A 14094-nucleotide genomic window follows, 5' to 3' on the forward strand; every position below is an offset into this window, starting at 1 on the left:
ACCCGCGTCCAACGCCCTGGGCTCAGCCAGGCTCCGCCCGAAGTCTGATCACCGTTCCGCGGAGAACCGTGAGCGCCCACGGAACCGTGACCCGGCTTGCTGGAGGGAAACTTGGGGACATCTGTGAAGAAAGGAATAGGAAGGACCCGAGGAGAGGCAGTAAAGGAGGTAGAAGATATTGGCGCTGTTCTGGGGAGAGAGTTTCGAGAAGGATGTATTAAATTTGGCCGAGTATAGAGAAAGATCAAGACCCCCGAGTTATAGTTGCATTTAGAAAGGAAGAGGTAATGAAACTTCAAAAGCAAATCCTCGGGGGGGCTAGACAGGAAAACGGAACAGGTCTAGAACCTTGTTAAAACTGGGAGGTAAGACAGCTGAGTGAGGGTTGTGCAACGTGGGGGAAGGGGTTGGCTTTGCGGGACGGGGCGGGGCAGAGCATAACCACGCTGGTGGCAGAAAGAGGGAAAAAGTCAGGTGACAAAAAGATTTTGAAGACAAAAGTAGGAGATTCGTGGATAAGGTCATCTGGAGCCGTAAGACGAAGAGATGCAATTTGCTGGCCTTGTTTGGTCTGCTTGAATGAGTTTCTTACCAGCTTACCCTGGTTTGAGCCAGTCTCCAGAGCTTCTATTGTAACTCTAAAGAGGTTGTATGGGCAGGAGGGTGATTGTATTTATAGGAAGAGCCAAAGGTAGGAATACTGTGACTGTTTTTAGTAGATGATGATGAAAGGTTGGAAGGAGCACTTATTTATTCAACAAACTTTTGTTGAACATCAGCTATTTGCTAGATACTGTTGGGGAGGAAGAAATTTTCCTCTATTCTTGTAGCTTCTTCTCGCTGGTCTAAAAAGTAAACTGACACCAGACAGAAAAACAGGAGAAAATCAGACTAAAATTAATAACACATACCTGGGAGAGACCCAGGAGAACTGTGAGTAACCATAATGGCTGAAGCCCCCACCTTAAATACCATCTTCAGCTTTTGCCTTTGCAAAAGAGGATGTTGGAGGTTGTGGTTTGAAACCTCAAAGGGGAGACAGTTTACATGGAGACGAAAAGTAAATGTTTGATAGACAAATATTTGCTGAGCCTTGCAGAGCCTAGGAGACTCTGACTTCTAGGCTCTGCCCAGTTACTCCCACCACGCCTAGCTCATATTCCTTGCGGGTGATAGCTTAACTGGGGAACAGACCCTCTATCTAAAACCTTTGAGACAGTTAGGGGAAGGTCAGAGATTCTTCCTGAGTCTCTTGGGCTTTAAAAATAATCATCGTAAATTAATCCTCCTACCAAAGGGACACATTTTAGGGTGGCAAATTTTGCTCCCCTACAGTATTGTTCTAGATCTGATGATAGAGAAGTAAACAAAATAGACAGAAGTATTGGCAGTCCTCAGGGTGTCATTCTTTTATGAGTAAGAGCAAAACAATTAATATAATAAGTAAATGAAACCATATGTTGAAGTGATTACATGTCGTGGGGAATAGATTTTTAAAAGGCAGGGTAAGAAGGTAAGGGTAGGTCTCCCTGACAGACTAAGCATTCCGTGTTAGAGAACATCCAGGGCCTTTAGACAGGTGTGTGCTTGGGGAAACTCAAAACTGCAGGGAGACCAGTGTGGCTGAAGCCAAATGAAGAGGTGAGGAAGCAGAAGTAGCAATTCAAAGAAACACGGGGGAGCCACAGATGGTTTAGGGCAATGATCCTTCCAGTATGGTCCCCAGACTTCCTCGGCATCACTTGGATCTTTACAGAAATATGCATTCTAAGGCCCCACCCCAGACTTAAATAGGAAACCCTGGGGATTGGGTCCAGCAGTGTTTTGTTTCTTTGTTTTTGTTTTTAATTGGAGTATAAGGACTTCCCTGGTGGCTCAGATGGTAAAGCGTCTGTCTACAATGTGAGAGACCTGGGTTCTATCCCTGAGTTGGGAAGATTCCCTGGAGAAGGAAATGGCAACCCACTCCAGTACTCTTGCTTTGAAAATCCCATGGACAGAGGAGCTTGGTGCAGGCTACTATCCATGGGGTTGCAAAGAGTCGGGCACGACTGAGGGTCTTCACTCGCTGGAGTATAACTGCTTTACAGTGTTGTGTTAATTTCTGTTGTAAAGCAATCTTTACATGCCCAGGTGATTCTAATGCATGATAAAGTCTGAGAACCACTAAAGGGATTTTGTGGACAATTGTAACTCTGGCTTGTTAGTGCCCTCCCGCTAGAGACCATCAGGAACATACCCATACTCAAGTAGGGTTGATCCCTCCTTGTGGTAATGGAGCAGGTACTGTGGAAAACTGCCAGGACGACTGAGTAAGCACGTGGAAAGAACCTATTTCAGGATTTGGGCTCTGGGTAATTTGGGATAAGACTTAAGGAATCAAAGCTTTACTTTGGATTGGGTGTTTTCAGAAGCCAGGGACAATTCTGAGATTGGATATCTCAATAAATATTATCTCTCAGATGGCCAAATGGGAGCAAGGTTAAGGCTGTAATTGGTAAAGCAGCAGTAGTCACATCAGCAGAGAGAAGAGGATGTTGGATATTTCCTGGGTTGCACAGTAACCTAGTTTTTGTCTCTGCTTAGATGAAATTATGATAAGGACTTGTTTTGTTTCATCTTATTATGGTCTGTGCTGTCTGATGTCAGTGTTCGGAGAGATTGTTTATATCTAACAAGAGATAAGAGAAGCTTGGCTGTGAGTCCAGGTCATCTTCTAGCAACACTGAGGCCTGTCTGGGTCAGTCCAGTTCTCAGATGTCAGGGGCTGCTTTTTTCTCCCTTAAACTTTTGCTCTGAGAAAAAGAGGACGCCATGGCAGGGTTTTGAACAGAGGAGTGACATGACCTGAGTTGTAAAAAAAGAAGTCTGACTGCTTCACTGTGAAGAGAGGAGGTGGGGAGTGGAAGCCAGGAGACAGGTAGGAGGTGAGAAGGTTGAAGGATGAGGCCTCTTAAGAGCACATCGCCCAGATCTAACACACCTCAGGAACCGTGAAACTTCCAGGGATTCTGAGGTCTTATAGATCCTGTCACAAATCCATCAATCAAGGAAAAGCTATCTAGTTAGAAGTAAGGCCTGAGCAAGCTTCTTCAGTCTTTTATGAAAACCTTTTATGAAAGAGGCCTTCCATTCAAACCAGAAATTCTCTTCTGGTTTAATCACTGTGGATGGATCACAGGCACTAGGAACACTATGCCTGTTTGTGTGTGCACGCATGCTATCATTTCCCACGTGGAGGATACATTGCTCAGAGTTTTATGCACTCTATTGCATGAATTCACCTAGATGGAATTTTTATCAATTATTATTGATAATAATAATATCATTGATACTATTATTGGAATAATTATCAATTATTATCTCTTTTACTGATGAGCAAACTGGGGTTTAGTGAACTATTTATTATCTATGTCCTTGTTTCTGAGATCCTGTTGAATAAGAGACATATTGCTGACAGTGTTGGGAGGGAGAAAAGATTACAAAATTAAATATGTACTAGTTTTAACCTCACTTTGGGGAGTTTGTCTTACAGAAATAAAAGTACCCAGGATGTTTGTGCAAAGATGTTCATTATGTTAAAAGGGAAAAAAAAAAGCCCCCAGGCTAAGAAATGGGTAATGTATATATTCTGCACCTTTGTTTATATCTTGAGAAAAATCACAAGAATGGCTTGTTTAAAATTGTAATATTTTTTATTGGTGCTCTGCTTCTGATCTCTGTTTATATTCTGCTTTCATAGTTATGGGTCCTACCAGACACATTGTTTAGGGATAAAACCTTGGTATTCTGACTATCAGACAAATGTATCCTTATCATTTACTTCTTAAAAAACTTTTTTTTAATTGTAAAATACACATAATGTACAATTTACTATCTTACCCATTTTAAGGATGCGGTTCAGTGGTAATAAATACACCCATAATGTTTCATAACCATCACTACCATCTGTCCCCATAAATCTTTTATCTTATGAAACAAAGGCCACACCCATTAAACAATAACTTCCCATTCTTCCCTCCCTCCAACCCCTGAAAACCACCCTTCTGCTTTCTGCCTCTATAATTTTTACTAAAGTATGCCACCAAATGGAATAGAGAGTCCAGAAACAGACCCTCACATTTATAGTCAATTATTTTTGACAAAAGTGTCAAGACCATTCAGTGGAAAAGAATAGTCTTTTCAGCAAATGGCATTGGGAAAACTGACTATCCATATGCAAAAATGAAGTTAGATCCTTATGCAATACCATATACAAATATTAACTTAAAATGGATCAAAGACCTAAATGTTCAGACCTAAAACAGTAAAACTCTTAGAAGAAAATATAGGAAAAAAAACTTCCCTAAGATTAGATTTGGCAGTGATTTCTTGGATATGACATGAAAGACATAGGCAACAAAAGAAAAAAATAAACAAATTGGACCTCATAAAAATTTAGAAGTTGTTGTTCACCAGAGGACAGTGTCATTTACTTCTTAGATGTGTGAAGATTGTGGTGTTTTCACTGACACACAGCATTTGCTGCATCTCAGGCAGTCCTGCCACAAATGTCCTTTGACCTCGTGAAATGAAATTGTAATCTTTCTTTTTAAAACTGGTTCTTTTTTTATAAGGATTTTACATAACCTCTCATGCTCTGTCTGAACCAGCATAACTTTCTGAGGGTCACTTTGCCTTCTCTGGTGAAGAAAAAAAACACAATACTCAAGAGAAATTTGTCTAAGAAATTTTGTTTTTTGCAATCACAATAATGTTTATGGTGGTAAAAAGTTGGGGGAAAAAAGAAGTCTAAACGCACATTTTGCCTATTGCTTGCTTATTACCTTTCAGTTCCAAGCCCACCATTCATTGCTTGCTCTGCTGTAGTGGAAGTGAAGTGGACCTTTTAAGCATTTTCCCCTTGCTAGTGGGCTTGATATTAAGTTCTGTCAACAGAGGGCCTAGGGTGATACTAAGGAGGAAGAGACTTCCTCCCTCCAGTGTGCTTTTTTGGTCCTACTGTGTGGCTGCCAGGGGTACGAGTGGGGTGGTGGTGCTCACTCTGTGCAGCTTCAGTGGCCCCTCTGTAAACTCCTCCTCATTGAGTTTCAGTGGCCCCCGTGGTAGTCAATCATTTCTACGCCCCGCCCACAGTGAGATGGCTTTCTAGTCCATTCTACTGGCATATCCCCAGAAGGTAGATTCTTATTGAAGATCAGTAAACCTGACAAACCATCCCCCCACCGCCTCCCGCCACCGGAGACTTCCAGCAAACTCCACCAGCATCTCAGTGAGTGGTTCCCTATGTACCAGCTCCAGCCTACAGCAGCTCATTGGATTTTCCCTACCGTCCTGATCCTGACCATCGCTTCTCTAACAAGTTTTGGATCTCTGCCCTGGAGGGGAAGGCACTCTTTCCAGTTTATTCCTACCTTGGATACTTTGCCTCAGTTCTAGTGGTGATGACTGCTGTCTGTATATGGTAGTCCTATGACATGTACAGCTTTCAACCTCTTCCATTAATCTCCTGTTCCTAGTTACTAATTCTTTTTGTTGAACTTTCTTTGTCCAAATTATTGCGGTTTCTGTCTCCTGACTCGATCTTGCCTGATATATCTATTACTGAGATAAAGATGAGGGAACTCTGTGGCCATGCAGTGGTTAGGAGTGGCACCTTCACTGCTGGGGCCCACGTTTCATCCCTGGTTGGGGAAGCTGCACAGCACAGACAAAGCAAAAAGAAAGAGCAAGAGAAAGGAAGGAGGACATACACGTGGAATACTATACAGGAACAAAAAATAAGTTAGACTTCTGCTTCTGTCTATGAATGATCAGCCTCTACAGGAGTTCCCTTCTTTCCATAAACAAATAGAAAATTGTACAAAATATATGAAATAATTATTTTCAGGTCTTGCACAAGGGCCAGCACCAGTCCGTGAACTTTGAAAGACAGGAAACGAGAGCTGAGCCTTCCAGCTGCCCCAGCCTACTGCATTGAGGCAGCTTTCAGCTGGCAGCACAGACATGGGTTACCCAAACCAAGCTAAGTCAAAAAGAAAGATAGTGGTGTGCCAAGGAAACCAGAGTGCCAGGAACTTGCAGGGTGGAGTCCTGCAAAGAGGTGATTCCACAGAGGAAGCACTCTGGAGATCTCCACAGGGACCCCTGTGAGTCTTTGGCTGAGTTCTGTCTGTGCATATGTGGGGTAAAGACTCCGTGAGGCTGGGAACAAGAACCACCCAGAAGCAGTAGACCGAACACTTCTGGGAACTCCCAAAGGGGCTGGGGATGTGGAAAATTCCACAGAATGGGAGACCTAACACCATAGGCATCAGGGAGAGTGTTCAGAAGGGTCATAGTTCAGTAACAGGGGTGATTATTCTTAGAGTACGAAGAAGGCAATGGCACCTCACTCCAGTACTCTTGCCTGGAAAATCCCATGGATGGGGGAGCCTGGTGGGCTGCAGTCCACGGGGTCGCTCAGTTGGACACGACTGAGCGACTTCACTTGCACTTTTCACTTTCATGCATTGGAGAAGGAAATGGCAACCCACTCCAGTGTTCTTACCTGGAGAATCCCAGGGACGGGGGAGCCTGGTGGGCTGCCGTCTTTGGGGTCGCACAGAGTCGGACACGACTGAAGCGACTTAGCAGCAGCAGCATTCTTAGAGTAAAGGCTGCTCTTGATCCACCATCACAGAGCTTAAAACACACCTCAGAGAACCAGACTGACTCAGAGAACGTAACTGAATCCCAGAAGGAAACCCAACACCACTGAACAGAATACAAAAAATTCCTGCACTCAAGTGTAAAATTCCCAATGTTGAACATCTAACCAAAGTTGCCAGGCATTCAAAAAAGCAGGAAAATATCATCCATGACAAAGAGAAAAAACAACCACCGAAACAGCCCCAGAAGTAACAGAAATGGGCCCTTAAAATGTTTATCAATCTCATAAATACAGTCATGATGTAAAGGAAAACATGAACATGATATGGAGAAAACTGAAAGATAGAATTTGAAAAAAAAAAAAGAAATTGAACTTCTAAGAGATGAAAAATACATCAAATTTAAAATACACTGTATGGGATTAACAGAAGCTTAGAAGATTAGCAGGAAAGATGATTGAACTTGAAAAAGACTGCAGTGGAAAATATCCAAAGTGGAACACAAAGAGAAGAAAAATGAACAGGAGACCAGCAAGCGGTGGGACAAAATCCATATGTAATGGGGGTCACAGAAGAGGAATTGGGGAGACAGAGAAATGTTTGAAGAAACAGTAGTCAAACATTTCTCCAATTTTATGAAAACCATAAACACACTGATTCAAGAAGTTCACCAAACCCCAGGTAGGAAAAGCATGCAGAAATGTACACAAAGCAACCACAAAATCAAATTGCTGAAAATTAGTGATAGAGATGGAGACGGCGATGGCACCCCACTCCAGTACTCTTGCCTGGAAAATCCCATGGACGGAGGAACCTGGTAGGCGGCAGTCCATGGGGTCGTGAAAAGTTGAACATGACTGAGCAACTTCACTTTCACTTTTCACTTTCATGCATTGGAGAAGGAAATGGCAACCCACTCCAGTGTTCTTGCCTGGAGAATCCCAGGGACGGGGGAGCCTGGTGGTCTGCCGTCTATGGGGTCGCACAGAGTTGGACACTACTGAAGCGACTTAGAAGCAGCAGCAGCAGTGATAGAGAAATTTTTAAACAGGCACTTTCCCTATGATCCAGTAATCCTCCTCCTGGGATTTACCCTAGAAAAATTAAAACTTATGTTCCCTTTAAAAATTATATTCAAGTATTTATAACATCTCTATTCAAAATAGCACAAAACAGGAAACAACCCTAATGCTATTTGACAGGGAAATTGACAAACTGATACAACCATACAGTGGAATAATATTCATTGAGAAAGAACTGACTATTGTACAACATGAGTGAATCTCAAAAGCGTTAATGCTAAGTGGGAGAAGCCAGTGGAAGAAGGTTATGATTCCATTTACATGAGGTTCAGTGGTTGTCAGGGACCAAGGGATTTAGGGAGAAGGGATTGACTTCAGAGGGGTATGGGGAGTTTTTTGAGATGATCACAGTTTTCTCTGTCCTAATTGTGGTGGTAGTTACAAGATTGATACATTTTAAAAATTGTATCAATTGTACACTGAAAATGAATGTGCTTTATCCTATGTAATTTATACCTCAATAAAGCTTCTTCTTAGAAATGGAAAAAGGAATGTGTTTAGATTTTTTTCTCAATTGGCCCAGGATGTATTGTTATAGGAGAAAAGCCAGTTATGAGTTAGCAAAAAGTTCGTTCAGGTTTTCCAGTAACAATTTAGAGAAAAAATCTGAACAAACTTTTTGGACAGCCCAATATGTAGTAGCATATGTGGTAAGATCACCTTTAATGAAACAACACTAAAAAACCCTCTGTGTGTATCGCTGTGTATCCCTGGGTACCTCTATATGTATAGCCCTCTGTGTGTCTAATGATGTTCACAAGCTCCTGGATAAGTCTTTGGCAGAAGAATACACACTAGACTGTAACACTTGTTACATCATGGAGCTAAGAAGAGGAAGAATATTACAGTTTTCTTTATACATCTTTGGATGATTTCATGTTTTACAATGAATACCCGTTATTTTCATGATTTCATGATTTTAAAAAATCATGAAAATAATGGAGAAGATATCAGACTAATAGGGGGCTATGTCTGTAGAAAGAACTCTGATGGGGGGAGGAACCCACCATGTCAGTGCAGGGGTGGTCGTTAAACTTGAGAAAAAAGGAGATCTTTGGTAACCTCTGAGAGAGCATTTGGTTAGTGGGGTTGGGGCAGAAGTCAGGGTGTGAAGTGTAGAAGCAAAGCATGGACTGGAAAGAAAGGCTTTATGAACCACTTGTTCAGGAAGTTTGGTCATAAAAGGCAATTTAACAGACAGGACAGTTAAGAAGGGAGCCACAGGATTAACTGGAGTTTTTTGTGAGAATAGGTAAAAAATGCTTGTGGCTTCTTGAAGGCCAGGAAAACAGAACTAGTGGACAGGAACTGACCAAAAGTGTTGAAGAATGCTATAAAATGATGATGAGGAGAGGTGGGAGGGAAAGGGTTACAGGGACAGAAATAAAGAGTTCTCATTTTCCTAGAATTCAGTTGTGTTTCATTCACAGTTGTCATAGACCTAGGAATGCACCTTTCCCAACCGCTGTCTTAGTCTAAAGAGCTGAACTTCCTAACAGGCAACTGGGCCCTGATCTGGAGCATCACCTGTGTAACCTAATGCAGATCACTTGGGACCATACATAAAGCTGAGCTCTGAAGAATTGATGCTTTTGAACTGTGATGTTGGAGAAGACTCTTGAGAGTCCCTTGGACTGCAAGGAGATCTAACCAGTCCATCCTAAAGGAGATCAGTCCTGAATATTTATTGGAAATACTGATGCTGAAGCTGAAGCTCCAGTACTTTGGCCACCTGATGCGAAGAGCCAACTCATTGGAAAAGACCCTGATGCTGGGAAAGATTGAAGGCAGGAGAAGGAGATGACAGAGGATGAGATGGTTGGATGGCATCACCAACTTGATGGACATGAGTTTGAGCAGGCTTCAGGAGCTGGTGATGGACAGGGAAGCCTGGAGTGCTGCAGCCCATGGGGTCACAAAGAGTCGGACACGACTGAGTGACTGAACTGACTAGGCTTTGTAAGCCTCAGTTTTTTCATTGGTAAAATGGGGTAAGTAATAGTACCTACCTCATATTGTTGCCGTGAGATAACGCATTCAGAGAGCTTACATTGCCGCTCACTGCTCATCTGGGGGAAGTCTCTCTGACCTTCTGTGGTCCGGTCCATGTCATCATGATGTCACAATGCACTCCTAGACTCCAACTTCTCCACTAGAGAGTTGTGGATGCTTTGGAGCTAAGGACTGGAACTGACATGAGAGACCTCTACCAACTGAGGGTTTCATGAGCACACTCCTTTGTCAAGATCTTGGTGAATAGTCTTTCACTGTGCAATCGTGTCTTAGAAATTGTTTTACTTGTTATCATGATCGTGCTTGGCTGGATGCTTTTTGTTGGATTTGCATGTTACTTGGGCACATTTCCAGAGTTCGTGGTAAGTAATGACCTTGCCTGTTAATTCTTGGTAGTCAGTCTTGGCTCTGGCTCACCCTCCCAGCTGGGATTTCTGACCAAACAGGAAAGATGGTTGCGATCTCACCACTAATAAGAGGTCAGGATGTGGTGGGAATAAAGTTAGTTTCCCAGGCTACTTCACATCCCATTGGGACATCTTTAAGCCTTTACCCCTCCCCTTGGTTACTTAATACCACTTATTTCAAAGCCTGATGGAATCTGTAAGGGCTCTGCTAGAGACATTGCCTGACTTCTGGATTTCAGGCCAAGTGGATCAGTGGTTGCTGGGAGGAAAGGGAATGTGGGTATTGGTGGACGTTTCAGCAGCCCTTCCAGTCACATTCAGGGGCAGTTACCTACTGGGACAATGACAGGGCCAGCTCTGCCTTTAAGTTTCTTTTTGCCTCAGCCTCCAACTCTGAAGTGGAAAGAGAGGTGGGTTGTTCAGGAGAGCAAGACACACCTGAGGAGCCAGCCTTTGGATGAAGATCTGCAACTCTGAGCAACTGTGACGGTCTGTTGAGCTGGATTCCTCCCTTTCAAAAGAACGTGATAGCACCCGGAAATGTCAATGGAAAGTTTACTTTCCTCTGGAAAATAAAATGAACTGTGAAACGGGAAAGAATTTGAGGAACACTGCTGAGGACAGCAAGCCCTGGTTCAAAGATTTGTTAATAATGACACCTCCTGGGTATTCTTTTCAATGACTGTTCCACCTATTATTTTTTCCATGCAGACTCTATAATAAATTAGACCAGCATTTTTAATGCCCCTTTTGGCAGATTCTGAAACTTGAGTTAATGTAAATTTGAGTTCAGGTCCTAACTTTGCAACTTCCTGGCCATATGACCTTAGGAAAGTTTAATCTCTCTGAACCTCAGTTTCTTCATCCATGTGGTGGAGATATTCCAGTATCTTCCTGTTTTTGTGAGAATTACAGTTGGAAATTCATGTGAAGCATTTAATGCAAAACTTGACAAGTTAGTAAATGCTAACTTTAAGTAGTAAATGCTAACTGAACAACTAGGCCAAATAATGAACTAGTCAACAGACTTACTGGTAACTATGACCTTACCTACTTACCTGCTGCTGCTGCTGCTGCTGCTGCAAGTCGCTTCAGTCGTGTCCGACTCTGTGCGATCCCATAGATCCCCTACTTAACCTAGGGCCACAAAAACCAACCCGTTTGTGAAGCTGAAACATAGCTCTCTGGACTTAAGACCTCTCTCCTTCACTCCACTTGACCAGCCTGTCTATAGGAAACATTAGTAACAGTGCCCTTTTAGCAAACCATCTCCTGGGTTTCTTGAATCCCACCCCATTTCATTCAGACTGGTTTTTTCAAAGATGTTCCCATTGTTAAAGAAACTTAACTCTTAAGAGTCTTAATATTATAATATGCAATTACAGGAGCAGGTTTTCTGGGAAGCTTCTCCAGAAGGCATGGGTATCAAGCAAGTCCCAGCCCTAGGTATCCTAGGAGCAGGGCATGATGGGGTTCTTTTTTTTTTTTTTTTGCCATATGCTCCAGATTTTCTATGACAGTATCAGCCCAACAGTCAGACCTGTGCAGGGGGGGCGGGGGGGGGCGTTGCACGTGGAGTCACTGGGCGCCTATTTAGCTTGAGGCGCTGCCACAGTGTGATCCTGACCAAACCACTGAAATTGTGTGTGCTTCAGTTTCTCCAGCTATGAAATGAGCAGAATAGCCCATCTTCCTCCTCTTCCCTTCTCAGGAAAGTCAAGAGGAGGCTTTCCCTGCATGATGAGGGTTTAACTGTACCATTTCTCAAAATGCAAGACTTTTCTTTTTTGAGTAGCCTAACAACAGTTATTCAAGTTATTTAAGTAAGTGCTTATAGTGTACATAACCAATCACTCCTCCCCATTAATCCATAGTGAGTTGTTTTGTTCACAGCAATGCCTTGTGCATCTGATTGCATAAAATAGGTAGTCAAACTTTTTGGCAGGTGATGAGTTAATAAAGATAAGATGCCAGCTAGATCCTAACCACACAGTCACCAAAGAACAGGGCCCTCCTACTTAGAGTTCTTTAGCTGCAAAACACCTGACACCCTGGCCAACTGTCCTATACCTTCTCACTCTGACTGGTCCTCAAGGTCACAAGAGTTGATGTCACAATTGGTGTCCAAGCTCTGCCCCCCAGATAGCCATGGTGAGCCACTTCAGGTCAAACTAGACCACGAAGCTCCCCAGCCAGGAGCTACCATGCTGGACCATCCACCATCTGGTCTTGAATGAAGACAGCCCAGTTTCCAGGGCTCGGAACAGAACACCACACCTTCCAGAACCACCTGTTTCGCTCTGCACACACCACCAGCTAAGAAGCCCTGCAATGATTGTTGTCTTATGGATGCTTCTCATTGCAGGAACAATGTGGAAGGGATACAAATATCCCCCAGGAGGGGTAAGTGTGCCCTTCAGCTTTGTTCTCTGTTCCTACTTTGAAAATGTATTCCCTGGGATACATGAACCAAGCACCAAAATCCAACTTTAGAAACACTCTCTTTATTTAAAAAAGTTACTCTAGCACACCTACTTCTATTGTTATTCAGTATCTATCTGTTTAGAGTTGAGAGAGTTCCCTGTGGCTTTCATGTGATCTTTTATACATCTTTTCCTGAGTCTTTACTCTTAAGTTCTTTAGTGTCTTTCCAAAAACAAAAAGCTGGAGATACAGAGGTAAAGATATTTCAGGCCCAGAGTCAAAGCTGTTCTCGTACTTAGGGACACTTCATATGCTCTGCCTTCAATTTCCCTTCTTAAATTAGCCCACATCAGCAACCCAGGCTTAACTGTCCCTCATCACATAAACACTGGGTTGTAAAACTGTCCTGTTGGCAGATGTCTTTCCTCTCTTCTGTTAGACCCTGGATGTTTGTCTTTACTACTTGTGTGCTCCCACACTGCTAAGTGCCAGTGGCAGCTGGGCTTAGAGGCATTAGGTGAGGCAGAACGGGACACGGCTACCCCTGCCTACCCTTGGGAAGGAGGGCAGTTCCCGCAGCCCCACACCCTAGCCGACACTAGTCAAGACCCACCTGACCTCCTTTTCTCCCCCTAGACCCCAGTGGAAATAAGCAAAGATGATCCTGGCGAAGTGATGCAGCTCTGAAGCTTTCCCACCCAGCTGTACAGTTCCTGATGGTGTCACATATAAAGTAATTGCACATTATTTTGTCACATTTTATGTAACGTTACCACACTTTTAAAGATGAATGAAGACATGGTATTCTGTTAGCTCAAAACAGGGAGGATAGTTGGGGGAATGGGAGGGATTGGGTCCCCTGTTTCATAATCCATAAGACTGGCATTAAGACTAAGATCCGTAGTTCAATTTGCCCCCTATTCAGTACCCTTGAGGAAATTCCATAGAGCTCTTTAGACCTGTTTCCAACATAATACCTTTCTCCTGGGTCCAAGGACCAGGATCCAGCAGGGGTGGAAAAAGTTAAGAGACTGCAGCAACTTTAAGCCTGTCCTCTGGGTGGGGCTATCTCTCTGTGGCCTTTTTACAGCTGTTATTAAGAACCCAAAGCTTACACCATATGGGGAAAGGGGATTTTAACACTGGGTGCTAGATACTATTTGGCATTTTAATCCTTATAGTAACCTTCTTAGCCACTTTTTACAAAGTGGCAAAAATGAAGTTGGGAGCCTTAAGTACATTACCAACCCACACAGTTCTGTGTAGCAGAGATTAGATCCAGGCCCTCTCCTTGGCATGCTCTTACATGCCAAGGAAAAGAGCTGACCAAGAGAGACTGGGTTTTCCAAGATCTTGACCACCTTGGTTCAAATGTCTTCCTCACCTGAATAGCCCAGCAGTTGCCTTTTCTTTTAGCAGTGACCACTGCTGAGCCGGGCAGCACGGGTATAAACAAAAGCTAACTGCCCAGCCCTCAAAAGGATGCAGTTTTGAGTTCATGAGACCCAGAAAAGGTTC

At 43.2% G+C, this 14094-nt stretch overlaps 1 protein-coding gene across 2 annotated transcripts; it reads left to right on the top strand.

Annotated features, from left to right (window-relative positions):
• The first annotated feature begins 38 nt into the window (after positions 1-38).
• On the top strand, positions 39-13291 carry MISFA (mitochondrial sheath formation associated). Of its 2 annotated transcripts, XR_008714587.1 has the most exons (3): positions 39-168; positions 9232-9723; positions 13213-13291. XR_008714587.1 is itself a non-coding variant. In XM_055581322.1 (2 exons), the coding sequence occupies exons 1-2, from the start codon at positions 10039-10041 to the stop codon at positions 10627-10629; spliced, it is 162 nt and encodes a 53-aa protein (XP_055437297.1). In that variant the 3' UTR covers positions 10630-10877. The 2 variants fall into 2 exon arrangements, 1 of the variants encoding a protein (XP_055437297.1); XM_055581322.1 differs by lacking the exons at positions 39-168; positions 9232-9723; positions 13213-13291 and adding exons at positions 10039-10107; positions 10537-10877.
• The last annotated feature ends 803 nt before the right edge of the window (positions 13292-14094 follow it).

This window comes from Bubalus kerabau, chromosome 5, assembly GCF_029407905.1.
Source record: "Bubalus kerabau isolate K-KA32 ecotype Philippines breed swamp buffalo chromosome 5, PCC_UOA_SB_1v2, whole genome shotgun sequence".
Taxonomy (NCBI): Eukaryota; Metazoa; Chordata; class Mammalia; order Artiodactyla; family Bovidae; genus Bubalus; species Bubalus kerabau.

What these genes read in the sequence shown, in the direction of transcription:
- MISFA (XM_055581322.1), top strand. Translation starts at nt 10,039, where the DNA reads ATGATCGTGCTTGGCTGGATGCTTTTTGTTGGATTTGCATGTTACTTG. An exon ending in GCACATTTCCAGAGTTCGTG is followed by an intron (nt 10,108 to 10,536) that starts GTAAGTAATGAC and finishes TTTTTGCCTCAG; the next exon opens with CCTCCAACTCTGAAGTGGAA.